Raw genomic sequence first — 22,023 nt, forward strand, 5'->3', positions numbered from 1 at the left:
TTTTATTGATCCACAGAGGCTTCTCTCAGCGATTTAGCGAATTGAAGCATTCAAGTCTCAAGTGAAATACATACTTACTTCACTTTTATTTCCCTTGATTTCATGTCCCCACTGTAAACTGACTTGAAAATGCTTGATCAAATACACTGACATAGGTGAGAATTAAGAGAAATGCTAATGAGACTTCTTTTAAAAGTACAGCTCTTTATAGATTTTGTTTCATCTTATGTTTCGAACACAATATTCTATAATACTGGTACAAGAATTAACGTTAAACGGTTAAACGGTAAGATGATGGATGATCCCTTGAAACAGTTCCTTGGCATTCTTCGAGAATCAGTCATTTGGACACGCCGGCCAAATACCTCTCCATCTCCTCATTGTCTTCCATGGCGTCCCATCTACCTTCCCCCAAACCCAGAAAAACTCAACAAAATCAAATCCGGTCATCTACCCGAGTCAAATTTTATCGGAAAGTCCTCGTCGTTTTTCCGCCGATACGCCCTGCAATTTGATGGGGTTGGGTATTGGAATAAGACGGTGGCAAAAGTGGGTTGGGATTTGCTCTTGGCGGGTCAAATTTGTTGGCCTCAAAGAGGTCCGGGCCTACACTGACCTTGAAAAAATATATATATCTATATCTATATACATGTGTATTATACCTATTTCTCTTCATTAAATACCCTCCTATTGTTTAAAAATTCAAATAAATTCAATCATTCTCTTGTCATGGTCATCTATAACAAATCAAACATTTAAAATTAAACCCATCATTCACTTTTATTTATAAAATAAAATTTTTTGCCTCACATTTTCAGCTGATCTCTTTCACGGTACAACCTAAAGATTCGAGAGTTGTTCCCTATCTCATTGTCGAAATATCATATCTTTTGTCATTTCAAATTCCAAATCCATTTGACTAAAAGAAAAAAATTACAAATCCATTAAATTAGCACAATAAGGTTTGTAAATCTTTATTAGCGTCTCTAATTTTCATTCGTTTCTATTGTAATCTACCTCTTACATGAGCAGTGTTCTAAAAATTAGCCTAGGCAGTGAAGGCCCACCCCGATGTTGGGCAAATCGTTTTGGAAAAATCGGTCTGGAGCTAGGCAGTGGCCTAGTCTATCATCAAAATCCTCCTCATTAAGACTATATGCTTACTGTTTTTTAAATATTGAACTTTTTGGATGTATATAATTTGTGTATTCTTCTACTTCTATTTTTGTATTTTATCATTTTTTTATTATCCATATATATATATATATATATATATATATATATATTTTAGGTGTAAATAGACACTTATTTACAAGATATATAATAAATTTATATAAATCCGCTTAGGCCCCGCCTAGCTGCCTAGGCGTTAGGGCCCTGCCCGCCGCCCGACTAGCGCCTAACGATTTTTAAAACCTTGCACATGAGTGTTAGGGTTTGTAAATTTTTAATGATTTTTTTATATAATTCTGTTAATTCTTTCAATAGTATAGATGACGAGGTTATCATGTAATGATTTCAAAGTATGAAAAGTCGTTGAGGATAAATATGATTACTTTGGATACATATTATGATATTTTGGTCAGTAAAGTTAAAAATACTACTGCCAAGTTTAGACTAACCAAGAAGGTCTTGGGCAAGAAAAAAGAAGAAGCAATATCTGGCCCTAATAAGCACATAGGTAGATTCATCTTTAAAAGTGACCCATCTGTGCAGACACTGGTTGATTGTAAACAAGGGCATCAACGTGAAACTATAGGGAGACTAGGGGTGCTTTGTTTGTGAGATTGGACAATTGCGTGGTTCGAAATGTCAATTTGAATTTGAGTCACAAAAATGCTTGAAGAGTTTTTTTTGCAAGAAATATTAATTATGTGCTATTAGAGTCTGAGTGAGTCGGATCCATTGGGCCTGAGTGCTACTAGGGCCCTCGGTGAGTCGGATCCAGTTCAAGTTGGACCCAACTACAAGCCCGAACCAACAATTACAAGCCGGACCCAGTGATAAAAAAAGTCTAACCATAAGTCAGACAATCCAACGGCTGAGAGGCAGTCTGATCGGGGTTTTAGCTTAGTAACTAGGGAGGTGGGATTGGAGACTGATTGTGAGAGAGCTGAAAGAATAGCAGAGCGAGATGCAGAGTTTTTGTTATGATGGTGTTGCTTATTTCGGATAAATTTCAAATCTTTTGATGTGTTGGTTGTTGGTTTTATAGGCAGCTCGACTGAAGAGACTCTATGAATCATGGGAGGATAGCCCGGATGTTGGATTTGTCTTGATGAAGGTAGTACGTTGTTCCCTTGCGAGACAGGGTTTTCGGGTTTAAGGCATCATGCTTTTTTTCGTTTATCGGATTACCTAACTTCTTGCAATATGCTGAGAATACTATTTTTGAAAGAATACTTGATGTTTTGCCTTTTGAAGGATAGCGGGAGGGCCTTCTGTTCTGGGCAGATGCTGTTAGCCTCTATCAACTAGTCAACGAAGGTAACTCAATCTTTTCAATTTTGTTTACTTCTCTACACCTCATTTAGTTGGAGGTATCAACTCAAGATTGATTGTTTTCCATTTTCATCAACATAACAAGAGCAGATTCTTCAATACTGTATTTTGAGTACACATAAACCTTTTCTTCACTGTTTATTTATTGCTTGTTTCTTGGGCTGATTTGAGATGCAGCACTGTGATTAGACCCCTTTTCTGTGATACTTTTCGTGCACATTTTCACGCCTGTTTGGAGCATAGTTCTCTTTGTGGCCTTAAGTGTTTGATACTTACATGGCATTGTTGGTTTTCCTATCATGTTCTTTAATGATGTGCAGGGAATGTTGATGAATGTAAGAAGTTTTTTGAGATGTTGTATAAGTTTATGCATATTCAAGGAACGTATTTGAAGCCACATGTGAGTATTTACCTTTTCTAAACCAGTGTGCTTTATACTATACTAGCAGTGTTTGTGTAATCATATTACAGAATTTACAACTTAAGTTGTAGGCATGCAGCACCAGATTCATACATATGTCATGCATATAAATCTCCTTTTCAGGGTCCTTTCACTATCACTACTTACATGTCACTTTTGATAATCACTTGGTCATATTTGTGCAGGTAGCTATCATGGATGGTATCACCATGGGAGCCGGGGTTGTTTTCGGGTGGTGACTGATAAAACTGTATGTGCTGCTTCTTACTTAAAGAATCAGTTTTAGTAGATGTTGGTGTTCTGGTTTTTGTTTGAAGGCTGAATTATTTCTTAGATTCATGAAGAAGATTTTAGCGAAACCATGAATTGTGTGACACCTATCTTGTTTCTGATTAGTTCAGATCACTTTTTAGTTGTTGTGATTGTGAAATTTTAACATTTGACTTTGTTGAAGATCTGAATATGGGGGAGGAGGAGATGGTTAATTGGTTCACATATACTTGAGAGTTTTAAGAAGCCTCCCCTTTGAATTTGATAGTTTCTTTACGATCGGTGAGTTCACTCCCTAGCAGGTTATGGAGTTGGACCTGTATTGCTTTTATACTCTATGCCTGATTTCACTCGTGCATCCAGATACATGAGGGCAGATTTCAATCTCTATTGATTAGAGTCTGGCTCGTGAATATCGTATATCTCTTGCTGCAATTTCCAACCGGGTCTCTAGTGATTTCTCTGAGGTGTGTGATTCTCAAAGTTCAATGGAGTGAATGTCGTTTTTGGTTTTTTGGTTAACAATGGAGTGAACGTCTTTTAATCTGCTATTACATTGCTCCTTTTATATCTATCTATAGGGCGTTCGAGCAAGATTGGTGGACAAGGACTTTGCACCCAAGGTACCTAGTTTACTTCTAGTCGGAGAAAAATTTGAAAAAAAATTCTCAAGCTGTGATCATATGATTGACTTTCATCCAATTCTGCAGTGGAACCCTCCTAGTTTAAAAGATGTGGCCAAGGACATGGTTGATTGCTATTTCTCGCGGCTTCCTGAAGCTGCCGACATCATTGCGAGAGACATTTATGCAAGAGAGATTCACCCAAAAAATGAAACGGAACTTGTGAAAACGCTTGTTTCGTCGAGAGTAGTTAAGAGTTTTCGTAATAGAGTTGTATCAGCTGAAAGTTGAGGCTTTTAGTTGCCAAAAGCTTCTGGAGGACTAGTCATTTTTTGTTGGTCAAAGAATGAATATAAAGTGTAGTCTTCACTTTCTGAGACAACCATGAACTTGTCTTTGTGTGGTTTTTGGCTCACATCTAAGATGAGTTATATATTTCACTTTTTGTTTTCGTCCCCTTCGATTGAGTGATTCTTCAAATCATCTTATTTGAAGAACACTTGAGGATTTTACTCTTCCGAGTTTTTTTCGACAATTCAAATTGTTTATATCATCATTACAAACAAATTATATAAATCTAAATCCATTAAGGCATTCAATTGTAACATGCTAATACAGTGATTCAAAGAAACTCTAAAATCACAAATTCAACGGTAATATAATTTTTTATTTTGGTGATAGATGAGTTTTTTTCTTTTTCTGCAAGGCCGTAAAGATGATTCTTGGAAGACCTAAAAGTAGTGATTATGCTTTATTATTGTCTGATTATGTATTATAATTAATTGATTAAAATTTTTGAAACAAGGGCACTGGTAAGATCCCGATTCCCATGTCTGCAACAACTGTGACACATATTCAAAATGTGTATGGAGGAACTTTGATGCAAGGAGCAAGACAGGTGTCGTATCATTTATTGGATGAGACTGAAGCACGTTCTTGGTATCACTACAGCGGACCACGATCAATACATCTCCTGAAAGCGGATCATCTATTCACAATAAAGAAAGATATGTATGTGATCACCACAGAGAGGACGGAACATACTCTGCAATCATGGGTGCAGAACAACGCAAATAATATTATCAATCCTGTAACTGGGGAGCCGACTGAAGAATTCTTTGGTAATTAATTTTATAAATATTTTTAACCTATAATTTTGTTAGGTATTGGTTGTAATTGAATAGATCTGTTTTTGTTTTACAGGGGTGTTGTGAGAGGGTTGAAACATCTCCATATCCAAAATTTTCGGCATAGAAATGTTACCCCGATATCGATATTTGTTGTAGATGACATTGGATGTCTTGGTCGCCCATCTAACAGCAAAAATCCTTCGAGGCCAAATATAGATATTGATGGATTCAGCAACATATTGAATTTTGTATTCAGGGTCTCACTCTTGACATCAGACGTCGCAGACTAGCACCTGCCTGAGCTTGTCCCCTAAATACAAAATTCAATATGTTGCTGAATCAATCATCTATATCTGGCCTCGAAGGATTTTTGCTGTCACATGGACGACCAAGACATCCAATGCCATCTACAACAAATACCGATATCGGGGTAACATTTACATGCCGAAGATTCTGGATATGGAGATGTTTTAACCCTCTCACAACAACCTTGTAAAACAAAAACAGATCTATTCAATTACAACCAATACCTAACAAAATTATAGGTTAAAAATATTTATAAAATTAATTACCAAAGAATTCTTCAGTCGACTCCCCAGTTACAGGATTGATAATATTATTTGCGTTGTTCTGCACCCACGATTGCAGAGTATGTTCCGTCCTCTCTGTGGTGATCACATACATATCCTTCTTTATTGTGAATAGATGATACGCTTTCAGGATATGTATTGACTGTGATCCGCGGTAGTGATACCAAGAACGTGCTTCAGTCTCATCCAATAAATGATACGACACCTGTCTTGCTCCTTGCATCAATGTTCCTCCATACACATTTTGAATATGTGTCACAGTTGTTGCAGACATGGGAATCGGGATCTTCCCACTGGTGGCCTTGTTTCAAAAATTTTAATCAGTTAATTATAATAAATGAATACATAATCAAACAATAATAAAGTGAAAGCATAATCACATAATCACTACTTTATATTTATACAATCATAATAATTTATAAACAAAAAACACTTACAAATACAGTATTCTTGAATCTTGGATCATTCGCCATCTTGAAACCGTAGACGAAAGAAACAGAGAAAGCAAAATTTCACAGAATTGGGGAAGAACACGAAACCCTAGAATTGCAGAGAATCGCAAAACACATAAGTATTCAAAAGATGTAGCAAAAGCGTATAAAATAGAGGTATTCATCAATTTACCTATCACATAACGCATTAAACAAACATTCAATACATCCCAATCCTATCAGATATTCATCCAATCGTATAAAATAGAGGTATTCATCAATTTACCCTTGAATTTGTAAGGATTGGCCAACACAAATCTCCCTGTGCAACATTTCCAGAAAAACGCTTTTGAAATCTTCATTGGTATCCATCTGCAAACCCACAAAGACAAGTAATTTATGTTTCATATCAATCACATCAAGCACAAAGGTCCCAAACTGGTAGATTAACCCCCTTTTCTGTAAAGCTCAGAACCCCACAAACCTTTACTTTGGATTAAGTAAATTTAGTTTCACACACTCATACAGAACCATTCAGACATAGACAATATATTAGCATTGAAATCAATATGGTCATTATTTCTAAATCCCAACTGAATGCTTCAACCCCATCATGTGAAACTCAATCACATGAACTCATAATATAATGAAAAAATATAGAGAAGACTCACCAAAGCAGCAAGCTCTGTTGCCAAGCATTTACTAGCTCTCTCAACATACTCACGCGCTTCATCACACTGTGCCCGGAAACAACAGAAAACAAAATAGAATAGGTCAAATACAATTAAAAACCAAAGAACGTTCCCAAAGTGTTCGGGCAGCCTTACTGGTTGCCACTTATTATATCCTTTAGCTACAATGAGAACTTCAAAAAATTTCTCTTCTACAATTAATATAATATATATATATATATATATGTATTATGTACACAGATAATATAAAAACTAAGAAGCTGAATTGATTGTATAACAAAATGTGAACTTTGAAATTCTCAATAATCACTTTCCACAATGAACAAAGAGGCATTCTGTCTCATTCAAATAAGTGGTCTTTTAAACGCAAATACAGTGTATTAATGACTATTTGTTAATGAAAAACATAAATGCTTCAAATGGTTTTAATATTAAGCTGATCCTTGCTGATTAACATATATTCTTACTCATGTTAGGTTTGATAAATATTAGAAAAACAGTAAAATGGATGTTTCATGATCTTAAAATGGTGATATATAACTTTTTTGAAATGCCATAAAATAGAATCTATCAGTATAATTATATTTTACATTATCTAAATGTAGATGATGGAAAAAGTAAAGTGTACCTTTCCTCTTCGAACTAACAGAACAGCTCTAAAGAATGTTCCATTACTGCTTCCATCCCCACTAGCAGCAGTGTTCGGAACTTTCTCCTGGAAAATTGAAATTTTCCATGGAAAAATCAAGAAAACAAAAAAGTAAAACCCAAACACAAAATCAAAGATCTACAGAGAGCAAGATCGAACCTGGAACCTGGAAATGCAAAGCTTTGAGTTCCACTCCGTGGGGAAGAGAAAACAGAGGCTACGGGAGAGGATGAGGAGGAAGGTTGCGAGAGAACTGGGAGAAAGAGGCAGCGGCAGAGAAGATGGAAAGAAAAAAAATTTTAGGCGTGCGGTTTTACGTTCGGAGGAGAGGCGCGGCTGCATTTGGTTGGGGTTTATAAATCTGGAGGGGTGTGCTAGGGTTAAGAGCAAGTCCACCGAGGACTTTGCGCATGGATTTATCCACTCAAGTAAATAGACTGAAGTGAACAGTAATAGGCCAAAGTATTTCTACCCCTAAAAAAATACGCTTGCACCCAGCGCATTTATTTGGTATGTTTTTTTTTTAAGTTTATTTCGGATAAGATTTTTAACCAATTTCAGATAAAATTTCAAATAAACTTAAAAAAAAAACACACTAAAATAAAATTACATACTCATCAAATAAACTATAAAAAAAAAACACACTAAAATGAAATTACATAAACTCATCAAATACACTTTATTCTTCAACCACAAGCTTTTTGGTATTTTTTTTTCACACAAAAAGTATATGAAAGCTTTGGTAGAAAGTGTAGAAAATATTGAAATGTGGTGTAAGGTGGAAGATGAGAGTTAGGTATTTATAGAAAAAATAAATAAATTTTTTTAAAATTTTCTGTATTTTTTAATATTTTTTAATAAATTTTATTTTAGTTAATTAACGTGGACCGTTGATCTATGATCGGACGGTCTATTTTAAAAGTAAAATTTAAATTTTTTTACCGTTGGAAATCCAACGGTCTAGAAAAACTAGCCGTTGGAAATCGAACGGATATAAGCATACCACGTCGCTGGTGGGATCTGGAGCACAAGTGGGCTGACAGCCCTGTCGGCTACTCGCGCCCAGGCGCGCTTGTCATGCACACGCTAGGCCAACAGCCCGGCTTCTTGCTCAGTCTCTTTTGGGCTGGTCCAGAGCCCAGCTCGGGCTGGGTACCAGTCAAGTTGAGGTGGTGGACTTGGTTGACAAGGTGCTGGCCTTGTTTTTGTGCTGTGTCTTGGGCAAAGTCCACTCCGGTGGACTTGCTCTAAGGCCCAAGCCAATATTTGAGACATGGCCCGTCTCTCTCTTTTTTTTCTTTTTTTTTCTTTTTTTTTATGGTAATTTATTGTTATTACTTTAGTCTAAAGAAAGCATTGCAATTGGCACTGTTCTTTACTGTTCATTATACCTGATTTCAGTTTATTTACAAGATAGCCACTGATGCTTTTATGTGTAGAAATGAATAGTGTTTACATAATTACGTTTTTGCCCATCACAGATTATAATCGAATGGTGGGCATGGTTTATTATGAAGGGTAGTTTTGTCCTCTCCGATTTGGGTGAGATGGGGGGGTGTCGGCGAGCAGCTATCATTTGCTCCCGTTCGATTAGGGTTTCGGGGAGGGCCTGCGAGAGAGAGGGGGGAGAGAGAGAGATAGAGGCACATAGACGGGGAGAGAGAGAGAGAGAGAGGGGAGGGGTAGGGGTACATAGAGAGACGGCGAGGTAGGGAGGGAGGATGACGTAGGGTTGCTTTCGGAATTTTTGTTCCAGCTGGAAGTCATTTCCACAATCATTTATGAGGGATGGATTGCAGAGAGAGAAAGAGAGGGATGAGTCAGAATCTTGAACAGGGGCATGTAAGGCCCATTCGTGCAAGATTTCATCATCCTTTCTTCAGCTATTCTCTTCTCTCCCGACTTTCTCTCCTCACGACTCACTTCGTCTCTCCTGACTCTCTCTTCGAGACTCGCAATGGCTTGTCCAATGAATATCCGATCAAATCTGGGGAAACTAGGGGCGATGTAGCTCCAAATCATCACCAATCGAAGGTAATTTGAGAACCGTTTAAGATTAATCCTCAAATTTTGAATTTTTGTTTTATCTCCCGACAACCTCTCTCTTCGCGACTGACTACGGCTTTTCCAATGAATTTCCGGTCGAATTTGGGCAGGATGTGGCCTCCAAATCACCACCAATCGAAGGTCAATTGAGAATATTGTAAGATTAAATTTGTGATTTGATTTTGTTGGTTTTTTTTTTAACATTTAATTTGATTTGTGATATTTCATAATTATCCAGATAAAATTTTGATCCGATTAAGTTTTTTTATTGTGGTGATCGAAACTGGGAATCGGAAAGAAACCCCACACCCCAACAGGTATGTTCTCTGATCGTATACCCTACCCTCAACGTATGTGTGTATGTGTTAAATATTAGTTCTTTCTCTCATGGATTGAATTTGACCCCTTCCACCTATTCATATTTTTTCATTGAAATTCCGTCATTATGTAATTGCTCCTTTTGGGTTTTCTGTCAAAGAAAATTTTGGAACATGTTGATGCACAAAATCAGCGAAGACTTTGGTACAACAGAAAGTGTCAGGTTTTATGACCTTCGCTTGGTTGCTTCGGTCACTAGTGAGGATAAGTACGTAAATGAATAGAGACAGAGAAGCAAACACAGGATGTACGTGGTTCACCCAGATTGGCTACGTCCACGGAGTAGAGGAGTTCTTATTAGTAGTGAAAGGCTTACACAAGTACAAAGGATCAAGCTCTCAATTTAGTGAGTTCTTGTGAATGATTTAACACAAATGGCATTAGGCCATATTGTGGGGGAATGACCCCTATTTATAGAAAAACTTGTAGCTTTGTCACATTGACATGTGTCATGTTATGATTGGTTCTTGATGTCGACACGTGCTGCGCTCTGATTGGCTTCTAATCTTGACACGTGTCGAGTAGTGATTGGCCTCCTGGTCGGAGGGGAACTCTTCTGGGTCCTTGACAGTATAGCGTTGGCCGGTGCTCGGTAGTTTCGGGATTGGTCAAGTATGGTACAAACAGTGCTCCCCTAAGTTCCCGAGTGAGGGAAACTCCTCGGTTGGGGACTTGCAAGATCCAATCCTTTGAGTAATCACGAAACTTCTAAGTACCGAAGTGTGGTCTGATCTTCATCTGCCCTTCTCTGGAAGTACCTTTCCTCCATCCGGGAATGGTGTACTTAGCTGATGTTGACGCACAAGGTAATGTATCAATTTCACTTAAAGCTTAGTTGTAGTTTCAGGCTTAGTCAAGTGTGATACAAACCCTATAGTAGGAGTCCCCCAAGTCGCCGAGCTAGGAGATCTGCCGAAAGAGGTGACAGACAAGGTAAGCAGTCAAACTTCCAAGTAAGCAACCCAGGATCAGAGGTTTGACTTCGGCTTCCGGTTGATTGTTCTCATTCTCCTTGTCTCTCATTCAACTGCGAGGATAAGGAGAAGCAAATGGATAAGAGATGATATGAGATACTTTTGCTTTTGAAGAAATAACTTTCCACAGGCTTATTCTTGAACTGTGCTGGAGGGTTTTCTGGTGCCCTTCAGAGTACAAGGCCGACTCAAAAATTTGAGGGTCAAAACAAGTCCATCAAATCTAGAGTACGTTCGACCTTGATGATATGGGATACTTTTGCTGTTGACGGAATAATGAATGTGGTATGGAAAGGTGTCGTGCTGTAGTGATCTGTTTCAGCTCACCGTTGAACCTTCTGCTTCAATCTTTTGCATGGCAGAAGTGGTGTGCAACCTTTGCATTTAAATGGTCCTTCAGAACATTCCTTCATAGTGACTCATCCACGCTTGGCAGCTTCAGTGTAAAGAGCCAATATCTGATCAACTGTCATGAGGTATTTGCCGGTGGAATTCGTGACCTTGACAGCAGTTGAGGATGAGTACTCGAGAGCAATGCTAAGTAAGCAACCAGGCAAAGGCTCTAGGCAGTCAGTTCCAAATTGGAGGTTTGATTTCAGGTTCCGACTGACTGCTCTCTTTCTCCTTGTCCTGCAGGTGTGGACAAGGACAAAGACAAAGACAGGGAGAAAGCATGATATGGGATACTCTTGCTTTCGACCCTGATGATATGAGATACTCTTGTTCTTGGTGTGGCTTATTTGCTGAGGTATTATCGGGGGGAAATAAAGCTGAGTATTTCGAGAGGTTATGTTGAGGGTGCCTTTTCGAATGCGAGAAAGGGTTGAGCATTTTTGCAGGTTTTTCTGTCCGTTGAGGAGGGAGGTCAATGTATATAGGGATTTCCCAATAACAAGTAGTAATGCTATTCCTTTACCCTTCTTGGTCACAGCAATGTAGTGGGAGCTGCCAGCTTCACGTGTTTTAATTTTGTCAGAGCACTTTGAAAAAGTGGTATGTGGTATCTGGAAAGCTGATGTTACGTGTGAAGATTACAGACAAGCTTTATCTAAGGAAATTTGGCTCTCGAAGTTCTGAGAGTTGTGCCTCTTCGGTTTTCGAACAAGCAATCCCGTCGAGGATCTGACTCTCGAGATTCGGAAAGCGGTGCTACTCCGGTTTTTTAGAAAGTAATTATGTTGGGAGTCTTTTCTCGAATGTGAGTAAAGGTTGGACGTTCTTGCCAACCTGTCTTGCCGCAAAACACGGAGGTCGACACACATAGGGACTTTCCAGTTGTCAAGCAGTGGTGCTGTTCCTTTACCCTTATGGGTAATAGTAGGGTAGCTGGAACTTCGAAATTCTCGTGCCTAAACTTTGTCAGAGATCTTTGACAAAGTTATATGTGGTACCCGAGGAGTTGATGGTGCATATGGAGAGCGGTGATTGAACAGTAAGATTCACGTGCTTTCTACTTCACCAGAAATCTTCGACAGAGTGCCCGTAATTTCCGCAAAGCTGATTGTGCATGTGATAGGTGCTGACGAGGCTGAAAAAGCAGGTGCTTCTTCGATTTCTGAGATCGGCCCTCGTGGTCTCTGAGCAGCCCAGCTTTTGAGAAAGCAAACGCCTCTTCGATTTCTGAGATCGGCCCTCGTGGTCTCTGAGCAGCCCAGCTTTTGAGAAAGCAAACGCCTCTTCGATTTCTGAAGCTCCGTCGAGTGCAGATTTTTATAGAGGCTGACATTAAGTTCCACAGCACACTTGAATCTCTACCAGTAGAAGCTCATTTCTTGCACTTCTAAGATCTTGATTTGTCTGACCTCTTCCTTCTTCAACATATTTGAAAATGTCTGGACCCTCCGACCGTCGTTTTGACTTGAACCTTGGAGAAGAAACAGCCACGCCTTCTCCAGACAACATATGGCGCCCATCCTTCATATCCCCTACTGGTCCTCTTACCGTTGGGGATTCTGTGATGAAGAATGATATGACCGCTGCAGTGGTGGCCAGGAACCTTCTCACTCCCAAAGATAACAGACTACTTTCCAAACGGTCTGATGAGTTGGCTGTTAAGGACTCTCTGGCTCTTAGTGTTCAGTGTGCAGGTTCTGTGTCTAATATGGCCCAACGCCTATTTGCTAGAACCCGCCAAGTTGAATCATTGGCTGCTGAAGTGATGAGTCTCAAACAGGAGATTAGAGGGCTCAAGTATGAGAATAAGCAGTTGCACCGGCTCGCCCATGACTATGCTACAAACATGAAGAGGAAGCTTGACCAGATGAAGGAATCTGATGGTAAGGTTTTACTTGATCATCAACGGTTTGTGGGTTTGTTCCAAAGGCATTTATTGCCTTCGTCCTCTGGGGCTGTGCCTGGTAATGAAGATTCAAATGATGAACCTCCAATGCCTCCTCCTTCTGGGGTTTTGTCAAGTACTGAGGCTCCGGATAACCACCCTCCGGTGCTTTCTCTTTCTGGGGCTCTACCGACTGCTGAGACTTCCTCTAAGCAACCTTTGTGAAGGCTCCCTTTTGTTTGTTTATTTTGACTCATGTATATGTACATATTTGTGGCTTATCGAAAATATTAATAAATAAGCTTTGCTTCATTTCAACATATTGTGTTAAATACACCAAAGCCTTCTTCATAAAGTTCTTTGAATTTTTGCTTTTGTTGAAACCTGTATTGTTGAAGCTTTGTGAGTGAAGCATGTAGTTTGAGGTAGTGTTCCCTTAATTTCCCGAGTGAGGAAAACTTCTCGGTTGGAGACTTGAAAAATCCAAGTCACTGAGTGGTTGTGAGACTGCCGAGTATCAAGGTGCAGTAGCATATGGTGGGAGTCCCCCAAGTCTTCAGGCGAAGAGAGTTGCCGAATGAGGTGTCTCGCGTGTTACTAATTTGTCAAAGTAACGAATCCTTGTTTCGTTGTCACACATTCGTATATGCTTTATCTAAAAATATTTCCAACTTTTGTGTGTTTGATGCTGCATGCTATTGACTAGACAAGATCAAGTGCAATTAGTAGCTTTTCTCTCTTTTTCATCTTTTCTTTGGTGGAATTGCTTTTCGTTTCCACTAATCAGCCTGAGTGGATGCAAGATAACACCTTTCTCTATAGCTCAGATTGCAAAGTCGTCTTCATGAAAGTTTTTCCTTATCTTGTGAACTACAACATATCCAAATTTGAGATCTATCGGAGTAGTACAACTTCAGAAATTCAAGTATGATGAGTAACTGTTCATCAATGTTCTGTTAATCCGTCAGACTTGTTGTGAGCTTCGAAACTCCATTTTCTCTTGTTCAGATCAACATACTTTCTTCATCGAAGTTGTTCCTCAGCTTGTGAACTACAACATATCCAAATTTGAGATCCCTCGGAGCAGTATAACTCCAGAAATCCAGGTATGATGAATGACTGGTTATTATTTTTCTGTCAACCCGTCAGATTTGTTGTGAGCTTCGAAACTCCATTTTTTCTTGTTCAGATCGGTATGCTTTCTTCATTGAAGTTGTTCCTCAGCTCGTGAACTACAACATATCCAAATTTGAGATCCCTCGGAGCAGTATAACTCCAGAAATCCAGGTATGATGAATGACTGGTTATTATTTTTCTGTCAACCCGTCAGATTTGTTGTGAGCTTCGAAACTCCATTTTCTATTGTTCAGATCGGCATGCTTTCTTCATTGAAGTTGTTCCTCATCGTCTCTTTCATAACATATCAAAAATTCAGAATGAACTAATGGTTAAATATTTCCAGATCTTCGAAACATCACAGCAGCTTCGAAATCTGCAAGAATCCGACTGTCACGTTTGGAGCTTCAACACTTTAATTTCCATCGCTCAAACAGAAATGGTTCCTTCTTGAAAGTTGTTCATATGCTCAAGAACTATAGGGTGTCCAAAATTCAGCTCCATTGGAGAAGAGCAGAGGTTGCAGAAATTTGATAGATGAAAGGAGGCGGAAGAGGGAGAGAGAGAAAAAGTCTCTTGGGTTGGATTTCTATTTTGGGGCAGATTCCAATTTTTGTAGCACCTTCATTATTGATGAATTGCCTGTACTTTTGTCCATTATGAAACTTGGGACTTTGGCTTGTTGTTGGATCTATTATAATATGTTTGGGAACATATATAAGTGAATAAATAAGAAGGAAAATTTTGGGCCCTTGTGGGTGTAAAACAAAAAATGTTTATGTTTACCCAAGTGTTTTTGTACAAGTTCAAGGGCATCTTGGGTTTTGTGAACAAAATTTGTTTATTTGGAGCAAGGTTTTGTGTTGAAGCTTTGTAGGTGAAGCTTTGGTGTTGAAGCTTTGTAGATGAAGCTTTCGAGGTGAAGCTTTGATGGTGAAGCTTTGTAGATGAAGCTTTCTGGGTGAAGCTTTGATGGTGAAGCTTTGTAGATGAAAGTATGTAGAGGGAGCTTTCTAGGTGAAGATTTTTTAGGTGAAGCTTTGTAGGTGAAGCTTTGGTGTTGAAGCTTTGTAGATGAAGCTTTCGAGGTGAAGCTTTGATGGTGAAGCTTTGTAGATGAAGCTTTCTGGGTGAAGCTTTGATGGTGAAGCTTTTTGGGTGAAGCTTTTTAGGTGAACCTTTGTGGGTGAAGCTTTGGAGGTGAAGCTTTTCGGGTTAAGCTTTTTGGATGAAGCTGTTTTTTTTTTTTTTTTTTTTTTTGGCGCTTGACACGGTCTTCATTTGCTTGTTTTGTAGTGACTGTGGAAGACGGATTGCTTTCTGATTGAGAAGGGTTCCGGCATCGCTTGCTATGAATGTAAAAGAGTGAGGGCTGAGTTGGCTAAATTACCTCTTTATTGAATTCATTGCCAAATGGCCTTCATTACATAGGATGCCGAACGGCTATAGCTCAACACTTGTACATCGTGAGTCTATTTGTAGTAGTACTTCAAGTGATCAGCGTTCCATGGATGGCCAAGGGTCTTGCCATCTGAGCTTCTAAGTGTGTAAGAGCCAGGGCGACTGATGCCAATGACTTCATACGGTCCATCCCAGTTTGGACTAAGTGTGCCTTCACTCGGGACTCTGTCGCAGAGTAATCTTTTCTTTAAGACCCAGTCTCCTATTTTGAAAGAACGAGGCTTGACCCTAGAGTCATAATAGTTGGAGATGCGCTGCTTGTAGGCGACATTCCTCAAGTGAGCTTGGTTTCTGTGTTCCTCGACTAAATCCAAGTTGAGGGTGAGTTGTTTGTCATTTTCACTTTGAATGTAGTTCTGGACTCGGAATGTTGCTTGCTCGAGCTCAACAGGGACAACCGCCTCTGTGCCAAAGGCAAGTGAGAATGGAGTTTCTCCTGTTGAAGTCCGATATGAAGTGCGATATGACCAAAGAACTTGGGGTACAAATTCTGGCCAACAGCCTTTAGCTTTGTCCAAGCTGGTTTTCAAAGTGCGCTTGATTATTTTGTTGATGGCCTCAACTTGTCCATTAGACTGGGGATGAGCTGGAGAGGCAAAGCATAAGTTGATGTTGAACTTAGAGCAGAACAACCTGAACTTCTTGTTGTCAAACTGTCGCCCATTGTCAGTGACTATCGCATTGGGAATGCCGAATCTACAAAGGATGTTCTTCCACACGAAGTCTTCTATCTTTGCCTCAGTAATGGTTGCCAAGGGTTCTACTTCGGCCCACTTTGTGAAGTAGTCCACTGCAACGACTGCGTAACAGACTTTGCCCTTCCCTGCCGGCATTGGGCCGATCAAATCAAGTCCCCACTGGGCGAAGGGCCAAGGGCTGATCATAGGAGTAAGAGGCTCTGGAGGGGAATGAGGAATAGTTGCATATCGTTGACATTTGTCACATGAGCGGGATACTTTGATGGCATCCTGGTGGAGTGTTGGCCAGTAATATCCTTGGCAAAAAAGTCTTGTGTGCTAGGGACCGAGATCCAGCATGATCTCCACAGACTCCCTCATGTATTTCCCGAAGGACGATTTCCGCCTCGGCAGGCGTAAGACACCTTAAGTATGGCAGGCTAAAACCTCGCTTATAGAGTTGATCATTGATGATCAGGTAGCGGGTAGACTTGTATCGAATTTGCTTAGCCTGGACTTTATCATTTGGGAGGGTGCCATGAGCAAGGAAATTATAGATCAGGGTGATCCAACTATCCCCCTGTTGTAAGTTGCATACTTCTGCGGCCATGGTGCTTGGTGTTGCCAACAGTTCGACATGAATTTTTCTTCCAATCTTGTCTTCCACAGCTGAGGCGAGGCGAGCCAGGGTGTCTGCATGACTGTTTGCCGCTCGAGGAACTTGGGTGATCTGGTAGTGGAAGTGCTTGAGCAAAAGTTGTGTTTGCGCAAGATATGCTGCCATGGAGCTGTCCTTAGCATCAAAGTTGTTGGTAACCTGGTTGACCACTAATTGGGAGTCACTGAAAATATCAATTTGTTTAACCCCGAGGTGTTTGGCCAAACGTAATCCTGCTAGAAGGGCTTCATACTCGGCCTCATTGTTTGATGCCTTGAATTTGAAACGAAGAGCATACTCCATTGCTACTTTGTCAGGCGTAGTCAAGACTAGTCCCGCTCCACAGCCCTGTTGGTTGGATGAGCCATCAACATACAGACTCCATGCTGAGGTCGTTGATTCTACTTTCTGAGCTTCCGATGGTAATGAAGCTACTGCTTCAGGTGTAGAAGCAATGTCAACAGGATATGTGAAGTCGGCGATGAAATCTGCTACTGCTTGACCTTTTTCGGCTGGTTTTGGTTGGTAGGAGATGTCAAACTCACCCAATGCTATCGCCCATTTGATCATTCGCCCAGACGTGTCAGGACTCTGGAGTATCTGTCGAAGAGGGTGATTGGTAAGCACGATGATGGCGTGTGCTTGGAAATAAGGGCGAAGTTTCCGAGCAGACATGACCAATGCTAGAGCTAATTTCTCAATGTTGGAGTATCGTGTCTCCGCATCTTGTAGGGCCTTGCTAGCGTAGTAGACGGGCCGTTCGACACCACTGTCCATTCGAATAAGAACAGAACTGACTGCTGAAGCCGAAACCGATAGATAGATGATGAGAGTGTCACCAACTTCTGGTTTGAAGAGCAGAGGGGCTTTACTCATGTACTCTTTGAGGTTCCTGAATGCCTTGGCACATTCCTCCGTCCATGTAATGTACTTCTTATTTCCCTTGAGTGCTTTGAAGAAATGAGCACATCTGTCTGTGGCCTTAGAGATGAATCTGGTTAAGGCTGCCACCTTGCCAGTAAGGCTTTGGATGTCTTTTGAAGTTATTGGCTCTTTCATGTCGAGGATTGCTTTGATCTTTTCAGGGTTAGCTTCAATGCCTCGTTGGCTAATCATGAAGCCTAAGAATTTGCCAGAGCCCACGCCGAAGGCACATTTGTTGGGGTTCAACCTCATTCGATACCTCTTTAGAATGGTGAAAGTTTCAGATAGGTCGGTGATGTGTTGGTCAGCATGTTTTCTTTTGACTAGCATATCATCAACGTAAACTTCCATGTTCTTCCCAATTTGTTCGGCGAACATTGAATTGACCAGTCTCTGATAAGTTGCTCCTGCATTCTTTAGGCCGAAAGGCATGACTTTATAGCAATATAGTCCCCTGTCAGTAGTGAAGGCCGTGTGTTCTTGGTCTGAGGGGTTCATGAGGATTTGGTTGTATCCTGAATAAGCGTCCATAAAGCTCAAGAGCTCACACCCTGCCGTAGAGTCTATAAGCCTGTCAATAAGAGGAAGAGGGAAACTATCTTTCGGACACCCTTTGTTTAGGTCGGTGTAGTCAACACACATCCTCCACAAGACCTTTTGAAGCGAAAGACTTTCTTTGGTCGGATTTTTCCTAACAAGGACCACATTTGCTACCCATGTCGGGTAATTGACTTCGCGGACAAAGCCTATGCCTTTGAGTTTTTCAACTTCTGCTTTCATTGCCTCGTATCGTTCAGCGTCATAAGATCTTCGCTTCTGTCTCACCGGCTTGATCTTGGGGTCAATACTCAAACGATGACAGATGACATTGGGAGAGATGCTTGGCATGTCCTCGTATGACCAGGCGAAGACTTCAGTGTTCTCTTTCAAAAAAGATATCAATGCTAACCGAAGGGGTGGTGACAATGTGGTGCCAATATTCACCATGCGGTCTGGATGATCTCTTGAGATAGGTACCTTCTCCAACTCTTCAGCAGGTTGGGCTTGCTGGGTGAAAGAGTCGTCTCGAGGATCATCGGGTTGATTGTTGCTATCAGGAAGATCCAAGGTCGCTTCATCTAGGCTGGTCTTTGTGACTTGGTCATGTACAGACAGGGTTTCCTTGGGTCCGGGCAAGTGTTGTTGCTTAACTGAAGTGTTGTAACATGATCGTGCACTAAGCTGATCTCCTCTGATGTAGCCGTTGCCATGGGGGGTTGGAAATTTCATCAACAGCATATGCGTGGATACCATAGCCCTGAGATCATTGATGCCTGTGCGCCCAAAGATGACATTGTATGCCGTTGGGCAATCAACCACTAGGAAGTTAGTGGTAATGGTAGCCGTGTAAGGGCCTGTACCAATAGTAAAGGGTAAATGTATGCTCCCTAAGGGTTGCACGATATCACCGGAGAAGCTTATCAGAGGAGAAATCGAGCGATCGAGCAAGTGTTCAGCTACACTGAGTGCCCTGAAAGCTTCGGCAAACATGATATTGACCGAAGCCCCTGTGTCTACGAGGATTCGTCGAACATCAAAGTTGGCTATGTGAGCCTCCACGATCAATGGGTCGTTATGAGGGTAGATGATGCCTCTTTCTTCCTCAGGGTAGAAACATATCGGATCCCAGTTAGGTTTTTGATACTTCCCTCCCCTGATGTCTTCCACGTGAAACACTTGGTGACCAGGCCTCAGACTTCGTTCACTGTTTTTCATGGCCCTATTGGAAGATTCAGATATGGGTGTGCCGCCGCTTATGGAATATATGACATTCACCTGGCGTTGGTTACGGTTATCCCTTTGAGGGTGAAGAAGGAATTGATCAATTTTTCCTTCTCGTGCCAAAGCTTCAATACGATCACGGAGGATGATACATTTCTCGCTATCATGGCCGTTATGCTCATGGTAGCAACAAAACATGCCCGCGCTATTCGGGGGCGTGTAATCTGGGTGCCTCGGCTTTGGCTTTGGTATCAGGTGAGCTATGCTGGGGTAAATGGCCGCGCATGTGGCATTCAAGGGCGTGTATGTCTCATACCTTGGGGTAGGGGGTATCTTGACGCGGGTTTGACCCACTGCATTGACTGCCTGGGGGCGAGCGTTATTGTGGCGATACCCTTGGTTATCGGGATAGTGTCCCTTACTCTTTTTACTGAAATGAGAGTGGTGAGGATGGAAATCCTTCCTCTTGCCTTGAAATTGATATGTCTGTTGATTCGGTGAAGCATTATGCAAGGCATGAGGAGGTGCCACTACTGTTTGGAAAGTCGAGGTCTTCTCATTTAGGTGAGTCTGGCTTCCACCTCCCACTTGTTGATAAAGGATGGTTGTAGGGGGTTTCTCCTGATATGTCTTTGCCTCGGCGGAGGCATGGTTATAAGCCTGCGCCATCACCTCAGAGTAAGTCTTCCAAGTATTGGCATTGATCATGTATTTAAAGAAACAATCACGTAGGCCTGCCGTGAAGGCTTTGAGGGCAGTCTTGTCGTCTGCCTCGGCACACCGGGAGTATTCATGGCTGAAGCGGCCAGCATACATACGTAATGACTCGTCTGGCTTCTGGCGGATAGTGTACAAGTTATCTGCAGAGTGCAAGCGATCGGTTTGGAAAATGTGTTGGGAAACAAATAGTTTCCTCAATTCCTCAAATGAGTCTACCGTCTCAGGTGTAAGACGACAATACCAATTTAGAGCTCCACCAGAGAGGGTGGAGGGGAAGAGAAGACATCGCTCTTCGTCGGTGTGCATCCGGTATGCCATGGTGGACTCAAAGAGGTTAAGATGCTCAATCGGGTCCTCTTTTCCAGTATAAAGTTGCAAGCCAAGCTTTTGCTTTGTCTTTGCTTGAAGGGGGGTGTTGAGGATCCTCCTTGTAAGAGGGCCAGGCCTGGGTTGGTTCCAGTCAGGTATTTCAGCCTGACGTTCAGCCTTCAACTTGTTTACTTCCTCAAGAAGTTGTAGGACAAGGGGGTCCTGAGCGGAGTTATGTGTCACTGGAGCTTTCTTTCGTAAATCTCCATCTCCTCTTGGAATTAGGAAGGTTTGATCAAGGGCATGTGATTTTTCCCTGGACTCGCTGTACTGGCTTCCAGGGTATGTCTGTCGGAACACCTTTGAGTCCCCTGTACCCTCATGTCTCTCTAGGACTTGTTGCCCCTTCCCCAAATTGGTGGCCGGCTTGGGCCGTGGCAGGGGACCGAGTCTCTCAGAAATCCTTGGGTCATTAATCTTTGAGCTTATATGGATGGAATTCTCTCGACGTTGCTTCAGGAAATCCCGACAATCGCGAAAGACGGCTTTCGATCCTTCTGCCCCTTCAGCAAAGAGGTGTCTCCCTCCACTTCTCATGGTTCGGGTCGAAGCAACTGGGTTAAGAGAAGCCTCATGTTGATTATCAAGTCGAGGGGTAATCTGTTCCCTATCAGGGATATCTATGTCGAATGCATGTGACCCTCCATGTTGGAGGGCACCCAGTTGATGGTTGACTTCCACGGGGGCAACAAGCTCGCGTGTCTGAGCTTGCCTAGCTTCGTGGAGTGTCTCGAAGAGCTTCTCATATTGCTCCTGGAGGACCTCATTCCTCATTGCTATCTTGTTGTTCTGAGCTTCCAACTCATCGACTTTAGCTTGAAGAAGAACTCGTTTTCCTTCCTTCTTTCGTTGTTTCGCACTATGTGCAAGGGGGGTGTCATTCTGTGTGCTGTGGCTTCCTTCGCTTCCCATGTTGGAGAGGGATGCCTGATCAAAAGAAAGTGTACGAATGATAGAAACCAGCTTGACACAGCTGAAGAGAGTAGGAATAAGTGTCGCTTCCCACAGACGGCGCCAAATGTTGATGCACAAAATCAGCGAAGACTTTGGTACAACAGAAAGTGTCAGGTTTTATGACCTTCGCTTGGTTGCTTCGGTCACTAGTGAGGATAAGTACGTAAATGAATAGAGACAGAGAAGCAAACACAGGATGTACGTGGTTCACCCAGATTGGCTACGTTCACGGAGTAGAAGAGTTCTTATTAGTAGTGAAAGGCTTACACAAGTACAAAGGATCAAGCTCTCAATTTAGTGAGTTCTTGTGAATGATTTAACACAAATGGCATTAGGCCATATTGTGGGGGAATGACCCCTATTTATAGAAAAACTTGTAGCTTTGTCACATTGACATGT

At 41.4% G+C, this 22,023-nt stretch overlaps 1 protein-coding gene and 2 long non-coding RNA genes across 6 annotated transcripts; 2 read left to right on the forward strand and 1 right to left on the reverse strand.

Annotated features, from left to right (window-relative positions):
- Positions 1 to 184: 184 nt before the first annotated feature.
- LOC126603702 (uncharacterized) lies at positions 185 to 7,689 on the reverse strand. 4 transcript variants are annotated; one of them, XR_007616333.1, is made up of 6 exons: positions 7,468 to 7,689; positions 7,288 to 7,374; positions 6,639 to 6,704; positions 6,254 to 6,339; positions 5,974 to 6,076; positions 185 to 504 (listed from the first exon to the last, which is right to left on the reverse strand). XR_007616333.1 is itself a non-coding variant. In XM_050270655.1 (5 exons), exons 1-5 carry the CDS (start codon positions 7,648 to 7,650, stop codon positions 6,049 to 6,051), a joined length of 450 nt encoding a protein of 149 aa, XP_050126612.1. In that variant the 5' UTR covers positions 7,651 to 7,689; the 3' UTR covers positions 5,910 to 6,048. The 4 variants fall into 4 exon arrangements, 1 of the variants encoding a protein (XP_050126612.1); XR_007616334.1 differs by lacking the exon at positions 185 to 504 and adding an exon at positions 4,392 to 4,575 and having other exon boundaries at positions 5,982 to 6,076; XR_007616332.1 differs by lacking the exon at positions 185 to 504 and adding an exon at positions 5,437 to 5,837.
- LOC126603716 (uncharacterized) lies at positions 3,522 to 4,135 on the forward strand. The gene is made up of 3 exons (XR_007616357.1): positions 3,522 to 3,660; positions 3,775 to 3,816; positions 3,904 to 4,135. It is a non-coding gene; the product is annotated as an uncharacterized LOC126603716 (long non-coding RNA).
- Positions 7,690 to 13,644: 5,955 nt separating the features above from the next.
- Positions 13,645 to 14,851, forward strand: LOC126603709 (uncharacterized). The gene is made up of 3 exons (XR_007616348.1): positions 13,645 to 14,090; positions 14,174 to 14,271; positions 14,447 to 14,851. It is a non-coding gene; the product is annotated as an uncharacterized LOC126603709 (long non-coding RNA).
- Positions 14,852 to 22,023: the final 7,172 nt, after the last annotated feature.

Source organism: Malus sylvestris, chromosome 15, assembly GCF_916048215.2.
Source record: "Malus sylvestris chromosome 15, drMalSylv7.2, whole genome shotgun sequence".
Classification (NCBI taxonomy): Eukaryota; Viridiplantae; Streptophyta; class Magnoliopsida; order Rosales; family Rosaceae; genus Malus; species Malus sylvestris.